Source organism: Sorex araneus, chromosome 11 (assembly GCF_027595985.1).
Source record: "Sorex araneus isolate mSorAra2 chromosome 11, mSorAra2.pri, whole genome shotgun sequence".
Classification (NCBI taxonomy): domain Eukaryota; kingdom Metazoa; phylum Chordata; class Mammalia; order Eulipotyphla; family Soricidae; genus Sorex; species Sorex araneus.
This window is the reverse complement of record NC_073312.1, coordinates 16704796-16726601: the sequence shown is the minus strand read 5'-3', so window position 1 is coordinate 16726601 and position 21806 is coordinate 16704796. Positions and strand designations below refer to the sequence as shown.

The 21806-nt window shown below is 37.5% G+C and overlaps 1 protein-coding gene across 2 annotated transcripts in view; it reads left to right on the top strand.

The window, feature by feature from the left end:
• Window positions 1-21806, top strand: part of MXI1 (MAX interactor 1, dimerization protein) — a 90335-nt gene that overhangs the window by 64576 nt on the left and 3953 nt on the right. For both annotated transcript variants that reach the window (XM_004611926.2, XM_055119643.1), the window contains exons 4-5: window positions 16096-16210; window positions 16791-16962. In XM_004611926.2, the coding sequence (XP_004611983.1) occupies window positions 16096-16210; window positions 16791-16962 (287 nt within the window). The remainder of the gene's footprint in view (window positions 1-16095; window positions 16211-16790; window positions 16963-21806) is intronic.

Sequence of the window (21806 nt, the reverse complement as noted above, 5' to 3'; positions counted from 1 at the left end):
CTATGTTTTCTCTACTGCATTTCCCCTTCTTCTGTTGTGGCAGTGTTGGTGAATACCTAAAGTGACTTGTGAAAACAACCAAAAACTTCAGCTGGGACAGATAAATCTGCTATAGCGTTGGATAAATAAGGAAAACTGAAAGCCCATTATCTTTAGCTCTTAGAAGTCACTTTGTTTTGGAGTACTACTGAAGATGTTTGTTTTAATCTAGTTAAGGACATTTAGTATCTTCATCAATATGAGGACAAGCAATTAACTTTTGCAATTATTCCTTTGTAACTTATATTTCATGAGTGATTCTTTATTCATCAAAAAATATTTATATACGAAGTCATCTTTTGAAACCTTTACCTGCTTGAGACATCGACCTTAGATTTTAACTCAATTTTAAAAACATTCTTTAAAAATTAAAATTTGTAATAAAAATTTTAATTCTTAAAACTGTCACTGTCACTATCATCTCGTTACTCATCGGTTTGCTTGAGCAGGCACCAGTAACATCTCCATTTTGAGACTTGTTACTGTTTTTGGCATATCGAATATGCCACAGGTAGCTTACCAGGCTCTGCCGTGCAGGCGAGATACTCTCGGTAGCTTGCGGGACTCTGAGAGACGTGAAGGAATTGACCCCAGGTAGGCCACATACAAGGCAAATGCCCTGCCGCTGTGCTATCGCTCCAGCCCAATTCTTAAAACATATTAGTAAAATTTGCTTCTTTTACATTTTTGAAAATTGAGATTGAGATGGAATTTTAGACATTTACAAAAATTACTTTCCAAAGAGTGCTTTACTTCCCAGTACTTTTACATCAATTAAAAGAGCAAAGTTAATTAGAGCAAAGCCAACAATTGAAAATAATCTAAAATTAAAATGAGAAAAATGTAGGCTTTCTAATCTGAAAATGCAGTAGATAAATTTGAATAAGAAAGAAATCTGGAAATTAAGAAAGGGTATGCTAAGATTTTTTTTTTTTACTGAAATACGATTAGAGTTAGGGAATATACTCCCTTGGGAGCTTGGGGGATGAAATTTTAAATTTATATATTTTAATAAAAAAGCATCATTCTTTACACAATGAGTGCCAATTATATATAGGGATTTATTCACTTAATAAAATAAAAAAGTTTATATCAGTTTGGGGGGCTAATTGTTCCTTATAAACTATGTAAGATATATAATATGCTTTCGGGATCTGGGGAGGCTTTGTATGTGATGACTAGGTTTAGATTCCTGGCACCCCACATGGTTCCCTAACCCCTGAAAGGAGTGCAGATCCAGAAGTAAGCCCTTTGCACTGTTGGGTATGGTCTCCCCAAAACAAATAACAACAACAAAAAACTGACAAAACTATTTTGCTATTTTGCTGTTAGAATAAGTAAGATGTTAGGGTTATTTTTCTATAATACTGTCATGGAGGGTGCTGTCATAATTTTCCCAAATCATTTTTTTGACACTGATCAAAACATACTCTGGCATTTAGGTCATCAGGATTATCAATTAAAGCATTTTCTCTAGCATTACAACATTTGTGTGGTTCTCTGTCTTTATTCACTTTATTCCAGCCTAGTTCACAACTATTCCTTTATAGAACAGCTTGTATTTGGCTTAGCTGTAAAAAAAAAAATTCTGTCTCTTCTAAATAAGGTTCTTTTTTCAATTGGAATTCCATCTTTGCAATTAAAACATTTGTAAACATAAGTCAGTTTAGAGAGAGTTGAACAGCTTTGCAAGATTACTATTTCTGTAATAGAGGAGGCTTTTCCTAAAGAGCAGTTTGGTGACACTGGGCTCTGAGGAGTCCTGGGAGAGCATTTGGCCTGTGCTATTCTACGTGTTGGACCAAATGAAGGAGAAGGTGTGTGTTTAGAAGAAAATGCTGAAAAAATTGGGGTTTTATTTTACAAAAGATCCTTCTTTTTTTCCCCATGAGATTAATTTGTATTGGTAGTCCTGAAAGATGTTACAGGACCTTAATCCTATAATGTCTGAAAAGAAATGTAACCACGTTGAACATACGCATCCTTTCTGCTCTACCACCATACCTTTTATGATGAGATCATTAGGCAAGAGAGTCATACAACTGGATCTGATGAGCAGCCAGAATTTTCACTGCCTATGGTAACAAAAGGGAACATGTTCTCTCAGCTTGGCTTTTCCTTCTCAAATCCATTCAGTACAGGTTATTATATGACTGTTCAGCAATCAAAGTAAAATGGCTCTTGTGGAGTCAGCCCTTCTTGAACAAAAATCTATAATGGTATTGAGTTGAGGATGGAATCATATAAAATAGATATCAGATCTCTGACTTTTCTCTTATAGAATTTTTTCCTGAGAATTTTTTCCTGAGAATTTTTTCCAAACGACAGTCAAACAGTATTTATACGAATATCAGTAGAAACAAACCACAAAGTATAATATTACAACCGAGTCATAATTTGAACCCCTTCTTATTCTGATGGAAAATTTGCCTTTTGTGATTGTTGATTCATTGGGTAACTTTACTTTTCAAAAACGTTTTTAAAAATTTAATTCTCAGTCTAGAGAATTAATACAGAGGGTAGGGCATTTGCCTTGCACACGACTAACCAAGGTTCAATCCCGATATGATCCCAGTCTTGCCAGCAGTGAACACAGAGCCAGAAGTAAGCCCTGGGCACTGCCACGTGTGGCAAAAACAAACCAAAAAAGTTACATTCTTAAGGCGTGGTTCACATTCTGCCTACCTAAAACTGCTTATCTGTCAGTACCATAATGTAACACTGAAATCTTTTTGCTATATCAGAGAGAGTATGCCCAAGATTGGTGCTAGGTGTTACAGGAGGCTGCCTCCAAAAGTAACTCAGAAATACTCTTTAGTTGGATCAGAAAATAAGTGATATATGTAAATTAAGAAGAAATATCAGAAGAGTTAAGTAACAGAAATAAAAAGATATACCAAAACACTAGTTATCTGTCACTGCAAGACTACGGTATGTTCATGAAGTTCTGTATATCTTATTTTTTCCATTGTTTCCAATTACTTGAAAAATAGTTGGAATTTCAGAAAAAAATTAACTTGATCAGCAGTTTATCTTTGTTATTCTTCCCTGCTAAAAATTTTACTGAATTTTACTCCATCCCTACCCAAAACAAAACAAAAGCCAAGCAAAAAACTTCTGTATTTTGATTTTTGGGAAATTGTGATAATTAAAAAAAAAAAGAGATGGGACTTTGAAAAATGATTCTTGATTGGTTACACTGAATTGGCTGGACAAATGTCCAGCAATGGCAAACCACTTGCCTACCAGCAGTAAGCATGGTCACCATTCTTTGCAGTGGGAAGGGATGTTGAGACCATACCTGGTTGTGCTCAGGGCTTACCCCTAACTGTGCTCAGGAATCACTTTTAGTGGCGGACAGGAACTGTATAAGGTATTGAGATTAAACCAGGGTTGCAGGACAAGTGCCTTACGGTCTGTACTGTCTCTCTGTCCTAGCCATTCTTTTTTTAACTTCTTGTCCGATTATTCATACTTAGTACAAATTGTGAATATTCATCTTTCTGTGTGCCTTAATTCTTTAGGCCAGAGTGTTCCGATTTCATTTAATAAAAGATGCCTTTCTTCCTAAGTGAATATAGTTCCTTAAAATGAGCTTTATACTAATCACATCTTATCACAGGGCCATTTTAAAAGGTGTTGGGCTATTTTCATTTTATAATTTTTATTTTATAATTTTATTTACCTTTCATAGAATTCTTACAGTGTTCTTATAGTTTAAGATATAAAGGGTTGCTATTTTATTAAAGATCAATTAACCTATCTTCACTCATTCATATAATAAAACAGTTGCACTGAGATATGTGTGGTGATTTGTGATGAAGCTGTGAAGAGTTAAACCTTTGTGAAAAAGTAGACTAATGTATGATGTGTGCATTTTGTATAAAAAACTAGGGCAGTGTCTTACAGAATGTGGTTATCACTGTGTCTCAGATCTGACTTGCCAGCACGTAGGAAGTTTGTTTTGGTTTCAAAATGTACTTTACCCCATGGTGGCTGGCAGGGTACAATACTATTGACATCACTGTGTTTCAAATAGAAAATTAACAAGTAGCTACTGTTGTGATTGCAGATTGCCTTCCCAGTCCCTGTGAGAGAATGCTTTTTCTTTTGGACAGCAACACTTCTCAGCCCCTTGGTACCATTAAATCAGCCAATGGGGGCTGCCAGAATAGGGATGAACATCAACAAAAGGCTGAAGAGTGAAAAACTGTTACTAATGCAAGAAAAAATCTTTAATTATTTTCCAAATTGATGTGAAAGATATTTTAAAACATTTATCCCACCCACTGTTCAATTTTGACAGTAGGCCAGGTTCTGAGTCTGATCTCTCCAGAGAGGAGTATCCTTTCCCTCCACCCAAATCCCTGGAGAATTGCCAAAGGAAAATAAGCTATTTTGTATTTAGAACAAATTGCCACTGTTTTCTCCAGTGATGTAGTCCTATTTCCCAGACTTTGAAACTTGGAATACAGAAAGTTCCTGTGTGACCAGAGAAGAAATATGGTGAATGAATGATCAAGTTTTTAAAAGCAAATCCTCATAAACAGATAAGAGGAGATAAAGTATATGTATGAAAGCTAACTTTAGCACAGAATGGACATCAAGTGAGCAATTTTTTATATTGCTTTGAAGATTGGGTTCTTTCTAGGAGTTTTAAATAAAAGCATATATGTGTGGAACCAATTTTTAATTATTGTTATATTTCTAATGAGGCTGTCAGGAGTCTGGTCTTCTTGAGAAATCAGTGTAAAATGATAACAATTATTTGGGTTGGAGCAATACAACTGCAGGTAGGGTGCTTGCCTTATGCCCAGCCAACCCATGTCCAATTTCCAGCTCCTGATATGGTCACCCAAACCCACCAGGACTGGTTCATGAGAGGAGAGCCAGGAGTAACCTTTGAGCACAGCTGGGTGCAATCCAAAACCAAACAAACAAAATTCTTCAAGTGTTTTGTACTGTCAGTTTTGATTGATTCATGGTTCTGGTATCATAAAACTATACATGTACTAGTTCCTCAGATTATCTGGTAGGATTAAAAGCTATTCATTTTCAAGGCCAGAGAAATAGTACAGAGGGTAGTGTGCTAGTCTTGCACACAGCCAACCTGGGCTTGATTCCAAACACCATGTTTCCCCAAACCCACCAGGAGTGATTTTCCTGAGCACAGAGTCAAGAGTAAGCCCTGAGCACCATGGGATAAGACCCCCCCCCCAAAAAAAATAAGCAAAAGGACCTGTGCTTGAAAACATTTCTCTTTGTAGAATTGCCCTTCTATTACATGGATTTTTTTTTTTTACTTTTCTATTTCCTCTTTAGAAATTTCCTTCTTTCTGTTAGACCTGTTATTATCACTATTTCTCAGGCAACATCTGGAGTACATCCATTTTTCCACTTGTGAGAGAGCTACCAGTAAAGTCAGAAAGTTGAAATTTTTGGCCAAGAAATGGATTCAGAATATTATCTGTGAATTTTATTTATTGTCATCATTGTTGTCCTAGTTTATCGTGGTACATATTTTAGTAAGTACGCTTCTAATAGCTGCAGAATTTAACCCCCTGCTACACTATTGAAAGAGATGTCAACTCTAATCAATAATTAGGTTGGAGATTATTGGGTGTTCTACATGTAATCATTTTTGGTGGTGATCTCAGCTGCACTCACACAAAAAACCTAGTGTAGAGTCTTGGCATCCATTAGCAGATCTCTAATGAATGTTGGCTGGCATCTTATTTTACAGTTTGGAGGCCTCAGTAATGTTACCTCAACTTTCATGAGTTAGAATTTCAGAAACATTGGAATCCCTGAAGAACAAGAAGGCAAATATGATGAAGAAACAATTGTTAAGTCATCAATAAGAACTTCCCAGAGTTGAGGATTATAGGCTCTGAGATCCGAGAGTCCCAAGGGTCCCAGTAAATATAGACTCAATTTGGAAAACTCCAAAACACGTTATACTCAAAATGACAAGATCCAAAGATAGAATATTGAAATCAAGATTAAAAAAAGAACTTACCTACAAAGGAAAGGCCATACGATATACAGCAGTTCTATCAAATGAGACCCTATTATAAGCCAGAAGACTATGGAAGGATATAGTACAAAGACTCAACAAAAATAAATACTTCTCCAAGAATACCTATCCAGCTAGATTAGCATTCAGATTTGAAGGGACAATACAAAGCTTCATGGACAGGCAGCAGTTTAGGGAATTTATAGCCTTGAGACCAGTTTTGCAAGAAGCATTAAACATGCTCCTTTAAAAGGACAGGAGAAACTTCCCATTATGTGGCATTGATAATGGCACTCACTAATGGAATATATGGTTATCCTCTACTAGATTAAGAAAGGTTAAAAACATAGTTAATTAGAACCAGAGAAATAGTACAACAGGTAAGGTACTTGCTTTGCATATGACCAACTGGATTCAATCCCTGGCATTGCGTATGGTCCCTTGAACACCATCAGGGGTGGTTCCTGAGTGCAAATCCAGGAGTAACCCCTGAACCTCACCAGATGTACTCCCCCAAAAGAAATATAGCAATTAATCATTATAAATGGATTTTTATTGATTCATTTTCTAATAATTCTATTTTTCATTCCTTTAAGTTTTATTGGACCAAGTAGTATGGAATAAATTTGTTATATGCCTGCCAAGGGAGCAAGCAGAGGGGTGGGGGGGAACCTGAAGCTATTGATGGAAGGAAGGGGACATTGGTGATAGGATTGGTGTTGGAACATTGTATGCCTGAAACAACTCTATTATGAACAACTTCATAAATCACACAAAAAAATTTTTTTAATTTAAAAGTGAAGGCACGATGACCATCACCTACCTTAAGTTCAGATTCTGTAAATTTGGTTGGGGGTAAAAAAAAAATTTGGTTGGGGGTGATGGGGGGAAGAATTCTAGAAATAACCACCAGAAACTCACATCATTCCTTCCCACTCTGTGCCAATCATTTTGTTTGGTTGTTGGAAGAAATGAAATGACTTAAAAGTAGAGTCACTCTTATCTAGAAAGCAATTTAAAATATATAGGTAGTATTAGTATGAATTATTTGAGGAAGGCGTCTAGCAAAGAAGGCCTTCTGGAAGAAACAAGAGTTTGTATGCAGACTTATGAGTTAGATGCCAACAATAGAGATATAAGGGTTTTGGTTTGGCAAAAGAATATATTTGGTTTTGCAAAAGAGATTTTAAAGGATGTGAATAATGAGAAGTGGGAAGTGGAGCCATAAAGGCAGGCAGACCAAATTAAAGTGACTTCAGATAAAGATTACTACTGGCCTCTTCATATAAGTAGCATCTAGTTCAGTAGCTTAATAGGGCACAGCTCATTGTTTACTAATAATCATTAGTATACTTATTAACTGTGTGACACTTCATCACTTTTATATCTGCTAGATGTAGCAATGTCTATAGCACTGTCATCCCATTGTTCATCGATTTGCTCGAGCGGGCACCAGTAATGTGAGACTTGTTATTACTGTTTTTGGCATATTGAATACATTACGGGTAGCTTGCCAGGCTCTGCCATGTGGGTGAAGTATTCTTGGTAGTTTGCCAGGCTCTCTGAGAGGGATAGAGGAATCGAACCCAGGTTGGCCGTGTGCAAGGCAAATGCCCTACCCGCTGTGCTGTCGCTCCAGTCCATCTGTTAGATAAAAATAATAAATAAAATTTCAGCCTTTGTGCTGGCCGTGGCCCTGATTCAAATCTCAGGCATCACAAATGGTCCCTGAACACTGATGGGCATGGCCCCCAAAACAACAAAAATACAAAATAAAATTAACCTGTAGGGCCTAGCAAGATAGTATAGAGATATGGTGCCTGGTATGCAACTAATTCCTGGCACCTCACAGTCCCTGAACATTAGTAGGTACAGTTCTAGAGGCCTAGCACCACCAGGTGTGGCCCTGGAGGCCTGCAAGCACTACTGGGTGCCCCAGGTAATCCCTGGCCGAGCTTCACTGAAGTGCTTCCTCGGGTCCTCATGTTGAACCAGCTCTTTGGTTGACTGAGAATCACCTATTCCTGGATCTAAGAACCTCTCGGGAGGTTCTTCTCCCCAAAATTCACCCTACCTGGAATGTTTATAGTCTGTAAAGACTATATCGCTGAGGGCTGGGGGCAGGGAAGGAGCACATCTGGCAGTATTTAGGGTTTACGCTCGTGTGTGCTCAGGGATAGCTCCTGGTGGTGCTCATCTGCGAACTGGTGTCATCTGCCTGCAAGAGAAACCCCTGTGTCCCTGGCGCCATATGTTAGTATTTTGTCATCATTTATTGGATACACATATCTTCTCTCGCCCGACTCCACTCTTCTGCCCTTGATAAACCTTTGGAAAATGTAAACCCAGCCATGATTCAGGAAAGATGTTCTGACGTCCAGAGCTCTGACAGTGACCTGTAGAAATTTGTTTTAGATGTTTGAACATAGATTTCTGGAGGTCCTGAAATGTGTGGAATAATGTGAAATTTATTTGAAGTCTTATTTTATCTTAAAAGTATACTTCACATTATCTGTGCTTGAGATATATATACACATAATTTTCTCCTAATAAAATCTAAATTGTTCTTAGGGTAGAGAACCACAGGTTAAATAGAATATGCCTTCCAGAAGTCATAATTTTCCTCAAAAGATTTGAAAGGAAATTATATATATTTATAAGTTTTAAAACTGTAAGTTTTAAATTTTATACAATATACCTCTTTGTGGATATGACTTGTCTTAGCTTTTTAAATTCACAAATTGAATAAGCTGAGTAGCAGAATACGGTCATATTTGTTTTGTTAATAAAATTCATAAGCACATGTGTACTTATATCCTGCACTGTCACTGTAGCACTGTCATCCCATTGTTCATCGATTTGCTCAAGTGGGCACCAGCAACATCTCCATTGTGAGACTTGTTGTTTCTGTTTTTGGCATATCGAATACACCACTGGTAGCTTGCCAGGCTCTGTCGACTTTTATCCTGATCCATTTTTAATATAATTTTTCATAAGGAAAGGAGTCTTGGCAAAGTTATTTTGGTAATTTTGAAGATTTTCTAAGATTCTCAGCACTTTAAATTTTAGGGAAATATTGCAATATAAAATATGCAGGATAAGCAGCTAGCCACTCATCTATACGGAAGTGTGCAGAGTCGGAAAACTTGGCCACAAGCCACTGCAGCTTTGAAGAATGTGGTTTAAGGGAGAACTCACAGCCATTGCGTAACTCAGCAGAGAGGAGAATACAAGTGCCATCCCTATCGCTTGACTTGTTTACCATTTTGTTACTTGGCAGAGTCTTCATATCCTGTAGTGGAGGAATGAAAGACAAGCAAGTTCCAATCAAGGGCTATGTCTAGGGCATCAACCAATGGATAGTTTTTGTGTCCGGGCAGGAGTTAAATGTCTCATTGTTATTGGGCACAGGGATTAGGGTTTCAGAAGAACTTGAAAAACATCATTACTTTTTTTTTTCCCTGAAAGGAAGTTCTTTCCTCTAAACACTGTGCTTTTTTGGTGGTTGATATACATAGGCTTTAAAATAGCTCCTTAGGAGGGCGGAGTTTAGTAGCAAAATCATTTCTCTTCATGTGCTGTGATATTTCAGTTTGCAATTGAGTTTACGAAGTTTGAAATAAAAAGCAGCGTTGGTTCCTTCAGGGAAAAATGATCTCAGTCTACCGAAATAAAAGCCAAACAGACTCTTATTGTTCCTTTTCCCACAAGGGCTTGCCCGTTTTGAAGGTGTGGGTAATTTCGATAGGACCTTCTCTAACAGGGTTGGTTAGTCACTGGGTATTGCTTTTTTTCTTGGATGAAACTCACTTTTAAAATTTCATTTTAAGGTAGACCTCAAAGTGTCTGGAAATAAAAATATTTTGGGATCTCTCCATTCCTTTTTCCCCTTCCTCTCAGTAAAGTACCCTTCTTTTAGCAGGGTACTTTCCTGTTGAAGTGTATAATTCTGTTATTTTTATTAATTTAGGAAATATTTCCATTTTATACTTTGGTTTTGGTTTGGGAGACACACCTGGTATGGCTTACTCCTGGCGCTGTGCTTAGAGATCATTACTGGTTCACTTCCCGGAACAACTGTATATGATGCAGGAGATCAAATCAGGATCAGCTGATGCAAGGCACGCACCTTAACCCTCCCTGTATTAGCTTTCTCTTGCCCCTCAGTTTTACAGTTTTGATTGAGCTTTTCATGTGTCGTTGTAAAAAAGTTAAACAAGTGTAGCTAGGGCTATAGTTTTTTCTCACACTCCATCAAATGTAGTTCTATAAATTTCACATTGTCAGGTTCTTTTTCTGTCTGTTAGTGTATTACTCATTCATCAGAGTATCCTGAAGAGCAGCCTTACCTTTTTCCTCCTCTTCATCCCTACTCTGACTAAAGGGGGAGAACCCTATCTTTCCATGAAACCTTCTCCCAATATCTGCTCTTCCATTCCTTGAAAAACATAGCCAGTAATGTTTGCAATTTTTTTTTCTCTGTGAATCTCGTCCTTTTTTTCCCTTCCCCCACTGACATAAAATTACCATGATTGGGGCTGGAGCGATAGCACAGCAGGTAGGGCATTTGCCTTGCACGCGGCTGACCCGGGTTCGATTCCCAGCATCCCATATGGTCCCCTGAGCACTGCCAGGAGTAATTCCTGAGTGCATGAGCCATGAGTAACCCCTGTGCATCACCAGGTGTAATCCAAAAAGCAAACAAGCAAACTACCATGATTTGACAACATATAATGGAGGCTCCTGAATCACCATATGAGAATGAAGACAAGAAAAGAAAGGACCAAATGACATCAAAAGATATTCCTACATTGGTCATTAAGTTTGCATAGAGACTGTGGGGGAAAGAGTGAAAACAGTATAGCACTCTTGTAAAGAAGTGAAAATTTTACTTTTTAATTCATTTCAGTTATTTACTGGAGAGAAAATTTTCACAGTGAAGAGAATGGATTTTCTGCTTTTTCAGTTTATAGTCATAGTAGAGAATCAGTTTTAGAATCCTCATAGGTAAACATGTGGAAAATTATATGCAGTATCTAAACTGCAGCTTTGAAAAGTATGTTCCCTTCTTGTTCAGCTTGCTGTCTTTCAGCTACCATTAACATTTTGTTTTACTCTTCAAGTACCCGACTGATGTATAGTACTAGACTAAAGAAAATGGCATTTAGCACCCACACATACTTTTCCACACAGGAGGGCAGAGGACACTCTTCATACTCTTACCTAATTTGGAGGGCTATATTTTTAAATTGTGGTAAGTATGAGACATTATATCTCAGGGTAAACTGTATCTTAGAGCATATTAATAATACTTGATTGAGCAAATAAATATTTGGTACTTAAGTAAAAAAGATTTTAGAGGACAATCTCCCACTTGTCACTTAGGCATTTTCATACTGCTGATAGCATAATGGTAGGACGTTCGCCTTTCACGTGGCCAACCCGTGTTCCATTCCTCCGCCCCTCTTGGAGAGCCCGGCAAGCTACCGAGAGTATCTCACCCGCATGGCAGAGCCTGGCAAGCTACCCATGGCATATTGGATATGCCAAAAACAGTACAAATAGGTCTCACAATGAGAGACGTTACTGGTGCCCGCTCGAACAAATAGATGAGCAACGGGATGACAGTGACATACTGCCACTCATTGGTTGGGAAGATCCTGATTAAACTGTTAACTGTGTATCATTAGACTATTGAGCTGGTTCCTTACAACCCTAACTCGGTTGTTTTCCCTTAAATTAAAAAAAAAACCTGAAGATATTTTAGGTTTTAAGTTATTGCCAGTATTGGGGCTGGAGTGATAGCACAGCGGGTAGGATGTTGGCCTTGCATGCAGCCGACCCAGGTTCAATCCCCGGCATCCCATATGGTCCCCCAGCACCGCCAGGAGTAATTCCTGAGTGCCAAGCCAGGAGTAACCCCTGAACATTGCTAGGTGTGATCCAAAAAGCCAAAAAAAAAAGTTACTGCCAGTATCGAAATTTAACCTTTTACTCTTAGTTATGGACAGATTTAAAAACCTTTTAAGTCTAAAGTCAAATTTCAACCTCTCTGATAAATCTACCTCCTCTAATTACAATCTCCTTTATTTATATTTTATTCCCCATAATACCTGTCTGATTAATTTCATTATCAACCAAGTGAAACAGAATAATATGTTTCATCCAGTATTTAGATCAGTGGGTTCTTAAATTTTAAGCTCTTAAATTTTAACACTGTGATCTATAGTACTGTTCATGATAGAGTTTCATGTATAAAATGTTCCAACACCACACCTTCCACCAGTATCCTCTTCCCTCCACCATTGTCTCAGTTAGACTGGTGGGATATTTTTGTTTATTTTTGGGTCATACCCAGTGGTGCTCAGAGTTTAGTCCTGGCTCTGCACTTAGGGGACTGTATGGGGTGGCAGGGATTGAACCCAGGTCAGCAAGACAAATGCCCTATGCTTTGTACTATCCCCCCAGCCCCAGATCAGTGTTTTGCATTAGTACCAGTCACAGGCATAAAAAAAAAGTTGAAAACCACTGGTCTGTATTATAAACTCTCAAAATTTATGTTTCTTCTTCTTTTTTTTAACTTCTGTCATTTCACAAATACCTGAAACATTGTGAGTTACAAGAAAGTGATTTAATAAACTTAAAATTGAATGATTTTTTAAACAAGCATAGAAATGTTAATATTTAGTTGATTTCTCCTTAGGCTTTATTGACTTTGATGAAAAATTCACAAAACAGGAAATTGACCAATCTATATTTTCCCTTGCTGTGAAACTGTATTCTGAAGTTTCTTAAACTAAAAGCAAAAGACATTTCTGATATATACATAGAATTTTTTGGATTAAATAATTTAAACAAAATTCATGTTATTCTTGTGGTAGCATACTTTACTAGTTAGTTGTGTTGTAACCTTTTTCAGATGACTGAATTTAAAGCTCTCTTGGGAGTCTGATTATTAGTAAAAGACTATCCTTCTCATTCCTCACCCTTTATTCTTACTGAGTACAACTGTTGGGCATCTGCTATTATAATCCTAGTAGAATTTCAAAGACACTTATTATTGTGAATTTTTTTTTTAGTTTTCTAACCAAGAACACTGTGATTGGCTGAGAGTAGTTTTACAGTTAAAAATTAAACTTGCTAAAAGTTCAACGATTTGTGTCAACATAGCAAGGGAGGAGCATGACCATTTAAATTGTAAAATCTAACTAAGGGGACTCTATTTAAAATACCTTTAATTTTAGGAAAACATTAAAAAATTTCCTTTGTACACTTTGGTTATATCAAATTTCTGTCTGGTATCACCCATTAGAATTGAGTTATTGAATATAGAGATTTACAATAAAAATAAATACTAATGGACTTTTAACTACAGCTGGACAAGGGGCCCTGGAAAAATCTAGACAGTTCATCAGCCAGCTAGACCTCTGACCTTACTAGTCTTAATCAGTCCTTGTTTGGGGCCAGAGCAATAGTACAGTAGGTAAGCATTTGCCTTGCATGAAGCCAACCCAGGTTTGTTCCCTGGCATCCTGTATGGTACCCCCAGCACCACCAGGATTAATTGCTGAGTTCAGAGCCAAGCGTAACCCCTGAGAATTGCTGACCCAAAAAGAAAAAAAAATCATCCTTGTTTGTCAATGATATAACTGCCTGCTTATCACCTTCTACTCTTTGAAATTGCTAGCTTTAAAAATCTTAGTTGACAATACTGCTTGTGCCTGAAGACAAAGAAAGGAGTTTGGTGGATGAGTTAGTAAAATAATTTGATCCTTTTTGTGGAGAAATTTGGAGGATATAGTTGTTCCTGGTGCACTTGAGGGTTGCTAAGTAAAAAAAGAAAAGGTTTACAATATTGCTAATGATAGGGTTCCATGTAGAACATATTTCAGGGTACTACATCCTCCACCAGAGTGTCCACTTCCCTCTAGATTGTCCCATTGTGCCCTCTACTCCCAACCCATAAGCTTCCTAATCAACATCAGTTCTGTTTCTGTTGCCTTTGGACATTTGTTATTACCCTACTAGGATTTGATTTTTTTTCTTTTTTTTTCCTTTTGGGGCCACACCTTCCAGTACTTAGGGCATATTCCTGACTCTGCTCAGGGATCACTCCTGTCAGGCTCAGGAGACCACATAGGGTATTGGGGATTGAACTAGTGTCAGCTGTGTACAAGGCAAGAGCCCTACCCACTGTCCTATTGCTCCACCCCCACCATCTCCACTATGATCCTATATATCCCGCCTATAGAGATCATTCTGTGTCTGTCCCTCTCCTAACTTAGCATAGTACTTTGTAGATCCAACCAAGTAGCAGCAAATTGCATAGAAACTATGGTACAGGGGCTGGAGTAATAGCACAGTGAGTAGGGCGTTTGCCTTGCACACGGCCAACCCGGTCGATTCCCAGCATCCCATATGGTCCCCTGAGCACCGCCAGGGGTGATTCCTGAGTGCAGAGCCAGGAGTAACCCCTGTGCATTACCAGATGTGACCCAAAAAGCAAAAAAAGAAAAGAAAAGAAAAGAAAAAAAGAAAAGAAAAGAAAAGAAAAAAAGAAAAGAAAAGAAAAGAAAGAAACTACGGTGCATAGACACAATCCAATACTACTCAGCTCTAAGAAAAGACTTAGTAATTTAGCAATAGTTCTTTAAGGAATAGGAATCAACTGAAAGAATAGGAGCCAACTGTGAATACAGTTGCAGATTTTCTTCTCAAATATAGTATCAGGTGTTGAATTATACTTTTTGAAGCATAGGACCAAGACTGTGAGCTAGTATTGTTTTTGAATAGAATTATGTATCCAGAGTGCTTATCATGGTAAGTTTCTTTAGGTTCCCCACTTGCATTTCCTGAAGAAATTTCCCCTAACTTACCACTGGACGGGTGAATTAGAGAATGCAATGACTCAATGAGGAATTTTCTCACCTGGCCTTATTGTCCATTTGCAGAAAATTAGGTAAAAGAAGAAAGAGAAATAAAAATTAAAACAAATAAGTTGGCATGTTTAGATGTTCGGAAGCCAGGAGATTGATGGGTTTTTTTAGTGGCTAGAATCAATTACAAGCGGTGTATTTTGTCTAGCCCTATCCTATATCAGAGCTTCTGAAACTCTTTCCACAGTGACCCCTTTTGCCAAGAAGTGTGACATGGACAAATGCTGCTGGACAACTCATTCATTATACATTTGGTTTTGAATTAAACTTTGATTGTTGTATATTCAGAAACTTTTTATATTGCCAAATTTATGTGAACCGTATATTGTTACATGACCCCATATGTGATGGCCCAGTTTGAGCTATGTTGTCTGTGATCACAGAGTTTGTTACTCTGTTGTATTAGACCATATGAAGCTGCTATTTTGGGGGGATTCAGAATATTCTGAAGCCAAGAATATTTGAGTTTGGGTTGCATTTCACTTGGTGGCACTCAGCAGTTATTCTTGTTTCAGTGCTAGGGAGTCCATCCCTTGGTGGTGCTATTAACCTTGCATACAGAGTATAATCACTTGTCCTTTAAGCTGTCTTCCTGGTTTCAATTTTTTTTTAATGAGAAATGATTCATAAATTTAACATGCTTCAACCTAACATAACATGTAACACTTGTAGGACCAGTATAGTTGTTTTAAAGAATTCTATGTGTATGTGTGTGTGTCTATGTGAGAGGTGGAAGGGAATAGAAATTTGTGAGCACTTTATATCCCCTTGGGGTATCCAGTTAAAAAAAGCCTTAACCTAACCAATGGTTTTAGGTATGCAAAAGCAAGAATAATTCCCCTTGTAGCTTGCCAAATGCTACATTAATACAGTTAAGACAGTTAATAGGGAGGATTAAAACAATGTGACCATCTCTACAAGAGTACAGGAAATGGCTGAGACTGAAAGTCAAGAGATACACCTGTACTTGCAGATACTTTGAGACAGAATTCTGGGTATGACATGTTTAAAAACTGGATTATGTGCAAGCTATTGTCTTTAAATGGCTTTAGGGTGTTTTTAGAAAATATTCAGGCTGTACTGATTTGACTTTTTCTTTCTTAGACGAGCTCATCTGCGCCTCTGTTTAGAACGTTTAAAAGTTTTGATTCCACTAGGACCAGACTGCACCAGGCACACAACACTTGGTTTGCTTAACAAAGCCAAAGCACATATCAAGGTGAGAATGTTTACTTCCAGATCTGCATGATTCTCTCCGTATTGGTTTAGTTATAATCAGTGGTTCCTAACTTATATATGTTAGCTAGCTGACCATGGTCTCCTTAATAACTAACTTCAGAGAACTCTTTCTAAAAATACATAGCTTCTTATATGATGGGGGCAACATTATCTGGTTAAGCTAAAATATTTTGACAGCATGACTACTGAAAATCTGTATATATTAGGAAGATAACAGTTGCACTGCTGACATCCTAGAGACATACATTTGTGCCCTCTGGTGGAGATGACTTTATTTGACTGTGTCTCTCAGTAGTTTTCCATTGGACCACAATGCAGTGTATCTCTTTCATAAATATAACTTTATGGGCTTTGAGAATTCTACCATGTTCCAGTAACATAGCATTTATTATACAAAGTGAAAGCAACTTTTTTGATGCTTAGAAATATACCTATGTATGTATGCTTACATGTGTATTTGTGTATATTCATATTTTCTCAGCCAAAGATCTTGAGATATTAATAGAAATCAATTTTATTGTTTGTATTGGATTATGTACAAAGTTGTTTTATCATTTCAGAAACTTGAAGAAGCTGAAAGAAAGAGCCAACACCAGCTAGAGAATTTGGAACGAGAACAGAGATTTTTAAAGCGGCGACTAGAACAGCTGCAGGGTCCTCAGGAGATGGAACGAATACGAATGGACAGCATTGGATCAACTGTTTCTTCAGATCGTTCTGATTCAGAGCGAGGTAGATAATGTGCTTCTTCCCTGTTGAAAGACTAAGCATCCCTTTATCTGGATTTAGGGAGGGTTTTCAAAGCCACTGTATGCTTTCTTCTTTTACAGACAACACTAGCACTTAAGATTTTACGTAATCACACACTAACAATGCCTATGTGAACACTTTTCTTTGTGAATTTAGTATATATATTTTACATTTCTACTTTGACGCAATTTACAGAAAAGTTCTAAGTTTTTTGTAGGAAACTGTTGAGTTCTCACACATCTTCCACCCAGATTCCCTTAAATGTATTCGGCAACAATAATACAATGATCAAAGAAGAAATTTAACATTAGCTCTGTATTATTAGTCTAATATCATTAATCTATACTTTATTCAAATTCCATTTCAGTATTTCACTAGATAGTTCCTTAGTCTTTCTTTCATGACCGTGACACTGTTGAATACTGGCTAGAAGTTTTGTATAATAAGCCTCACCTTAGATTTTATATAATGTGCCTCATTCTAATGTTTTCTCAATAGATGAGGTTATACATTTTGAGGGAAAATATTACAGAAGTGAAGTTGTATTCTTTTGACTTTCCTGTTAGAAAGATACATGATATTAGTAAGCTTTATTAAATTACACTATTCATTTTTTTCCCATCTGTTCAGACAATGTGTCTTTGACAAGAATTATTAGAGTATGAAGGTGGAAAGATAGTATAGTGGGTAAGGCCTTGCACACAGCTGATCTGAATTCAATCCCCATTACCCCATACAGTCCACAGGACTGCCAGGAGCAATACCCTGAACACAGAGCCAGAAGTAATCCCTGAGTGCATACGTAACAAAACACACACACACACACACACACACACACACACACACACACACACACACACCCCTCAAAAAATATAACTCAGTTAAAAAAAATTGCAATTTAGTGATTTTTTTTTCATTTACATTTTCTACTACATCAGGTTTTACACCTCCAGATGAACTCTGGGGTTTTTTTTGTTTGTTTGTTTGTTTTGCTTTTTGGGTCACACCTGGCGATGCACAGGGGTTACTCCTGGCTCTGCCTTCAGGAATTACTCCTGGCGGTGCTCAGGGGACCATATGGGATGCTGGGATTTGAACCCAGGTTGGCCGCGTGCAAGGCAAACGTCCTACCCCGCTGTGCTATCGCTCCAGCCCCGAACTCTGGGGTTTTTAACATTTGGGGGAAAATATAGCTCACAAGATCCAGAGAATTCTAGAAAAATTTATAGTTGTTTTGATTTCCTATAGAAAATTTCAAAAATATGCAGAAATAATGAAGTCAGGTATACATCAAACATTTTCAATAGTTGTCACCGTTCTATCTTCCTTATTTTATCTATTTGTCACCATCCTCACCCTCATTATTTTTTTGTTCTTCATCTTTTATGGCCATACCTGCCAGTACTCAGGAATTGTTCATGGTGATATTAGGGGAGCATGTAGTGCCAAGGATAGAACCCAGCGCTTCCACAGGCAAAACATGTGCTGCAGTCCTTTGAGCCATATCCCTGACCCTTAAATATTTATCTGGATTGCTTTAAATAATCTAGATAACATTAATATTTTTATTCATTTATTTTTTGGTTTGGGGGCCATACTCAGTGGTACTCAAGGCTTAACTACTGGCTCTGTGCTCAGCTGTCACTCCTGGCCAGGGCTTAGGAGACCTTAACAGTGCCAGGGATCAACCCGACTCAGCCATGTGTAAAACAAGTGCCTTATGTGCTAAACTATTTCTCTGGCCCCAGCATTAATATTTTATCCTTAAATGCTTCACTAAACTGTATTTGAAAAATACTGAATATCCCACAAAATTATAATCATGTCTTATTTAATGTCATCTATCCTGATAGATTTCTTTCATTTTCCTCAAGAATGGCAGTTTACCATTGATACTTGAATCAGAACCCAAATTCTATGTTACATTTATTTGATATGCCTTACAAAATACTTTTGTTTTCAGTCCTATCCCCCCAACCCCCCTTTACCACTTTGTGTTGTAGGTATTTAAAAATAGGATCATTTTTCTCCTAGAATTTGCCACATTCATTTAGTTTGATTTGGGGACCACATCTGGCAGAGTTCAGGGCTTGTTCCTGGCAGTGCTTGGGGGTTCAGCTGCTGTGGGTGATTTAACCTGGGCCTCCTGCATGCAAATCATGCACTCCAGCATATTAGCCTGCTCTCTGGCCTAGGATTTCCTACTGACTGATTGAAACCACACAGGTGTCATTTAATAAATGAAACATACGTATCCCTTATATCTAAGTTATTATTATTATTATAGTTCTTGTCAATTGGTTAGTAATTTTCATTACTACTAATTGGTTAGTAGATTCAGTGGTTTGATTTAACTTAGGTTCTTATTTAAGAATACTTTAGATATGATGATAGATACTTCCTGATACACCAATATCACATCTAGTTTTTCCACTCTAATAGTAAAGATTGGTTAGTGACTAGTCTTGGCTGAGACCTTTGGGGCTATCTTGGGAAGGGGGTGGGCGAGTTCCTTGCCCTTCCAAAGCCCTGGCAGCCATACTCACACCCCGGCAGCTGTTGTCATGCTTCTAGCTAGACTGTCCAATTAAATATTCTGGATTTTCTGGAGCGTGGCCACAAATGCAAACTGTACAGTGCTAACATCCCAGGAGGAGCACGCCAGATTGGATGGGAATGTAACATAGAAGCCAACTAATCTTGACTAACAAGGGCATTAACACAGAAGGTTTAACTTCTAACAAAAGCTTAGTAAACCCTCAGACAAGGACTTAATGTCCCCATAGTGAGACACAATAATTTTCACAAAATTTTCTTTTGCTGAAATATTTTATGATCATTCTATTAGCCATTTAGTGGTAAGAAGCAATATAAGATAAATTATTGTGGAGGAAGGTGATAGCAGTAGAATTGGTGTTGGAATATTGGATGCCATAACAAATCATCATGAACAACTTTGTAAACCAGTGTTTAGTTGGGGAAAAAGAATATTGGTTAGTGAGTTTTAATGATGCCATTGATAACATTTGTAGAAATGGGTTAGCCTTCCAACTTAATAGTTTTAGCAATCATTGGTAATTGTTGCCCTAATCATTATTTCACTAGGAGTAACAATAGTTTTCTAATTGTCATTCTTGGTTGTTGTTGCCCTTTTTTGTAAGGGTGAGGGGGTGTGCTGTACCTGGTGGTACTCAGGGGATGTTCCCAGTGGTACTCCTGGAACCATGTGGTACTGGGAATAGGCCTCATGCAAGGCAAAGGCCTCAATCTCTGTACTCTCTCAGCCCTATCATTCTTGTTTTTAGTTCATTCAGTTTGTTGGTAAACTGAAATAAAGTCCGTACAGAAAAGGTGAAATAAATGCTGTTTTTTTCCTTTTATCACTTTTATAAGTTGGTTCCTTTGCGACCTCCAGATAAAAAGTTTCATTTTGCTGTCTTGGTTATCTCATATGTTTTCATATATTAAATGTCTAAATTTTAATGCTTTCAAATTTCCCATTATTAGTTCCATAGGACTAATTCCATAATTCTTTCAAATTGGATTTTTAATCCCTATTCATAAGCCTCAAAGTCCTTGAGTTTGTTGTTTTGCTAGGTAAAGTTTTTTATTTGGTATGAAGAACAGTATACTAGGAACAGCAGCAAGATCCACAAAAACATGCCATATTTGAATAGTAAGGTATAATATAAACAACCCCTAGATAATGAGGTAGACCTTAGTCTCAATCTTGTACTGCTTGTTTACTAGCTTTGACAGGAACCTTAGTAAAGTTTTAGGTGGCCTACCCCTGTTGTCGTTCCCTTTATAACCATTCCATGTCCAAATTAAAGGATGTATCTTCATAATTTTAAGGTTTTTAAAAAAATTTTATTTATTATTTATTTTTTGTTTTTGCGTCACACCCGGCGATGCACAGGGGTTACTCCTGGCTCATACACTCAGGAATCACTCCTGGTGGTGCTTGGGGGACCATGTGGGATGCTGGGAATCGAACCCGGGTCGGCCACGTGCAAGGCAAACGCCCTACCCGTTGTGCTATTGCTCCAGCTCCTGGGGTTGTTTTTTTAATGACTCTGCTAATACCTATGGAGTATTCTTGTTCTTACCTGGCAGCTATCTTTTTTATTGTTGCAGAAAATTTTCACTGATCTTTCTAATTTGGCTAAAGAATTTTTTTCACTTTGAATTCAGCATGTTCTGTTTGAAGGGATCTTTTTTATTGGGGTCTGGGGGTGGGTCACACCCGGTAATGCTCAGGATGCATTCCTGGCTCTGCACTCATGAATTACTCTTGGCGGAACTTTTATGGCATACTAGGAATCAAACCAGTCAGCAGCATGAAAGGCAAGTGGCCTTCCTACTGTGTCTGGCCCAAGAGAGGATGTCTTGATTTTTATCTCCCAGCTGTAGGCTAAACAGTATTTTGTGATACTGGAAAATATTAAGTAGCTTATGAAGTATTATATATACAAAAGTTATGAATTCATAGTATTAACTGTATAACTTATTTGGACAGCTGCTTGATTATTAAAAACAGATCACTAAAACCTTTGGAGCAACAATTATTATTGTAAAATTATTCTGTTGAAATAACTTACTGTCTTCCTGGGCTCAGCCAGAATCCTTATTTTCTAGAGCAGTGAGTGAACCCATAAAGTCAGTGCCAAATATAAAACATGAGGCTTAGTGTTTGTTTTAAAAGACTGAAGGATCTTGAATTTTACAAGCTGTATAGGTAAAAAGTTTTTCAGCTACTTTTATTATTTTTGTCTTGTTGGTGTTGTCTAGGTAGTATTTAACAAGAACCTAACAATACTTGTCAG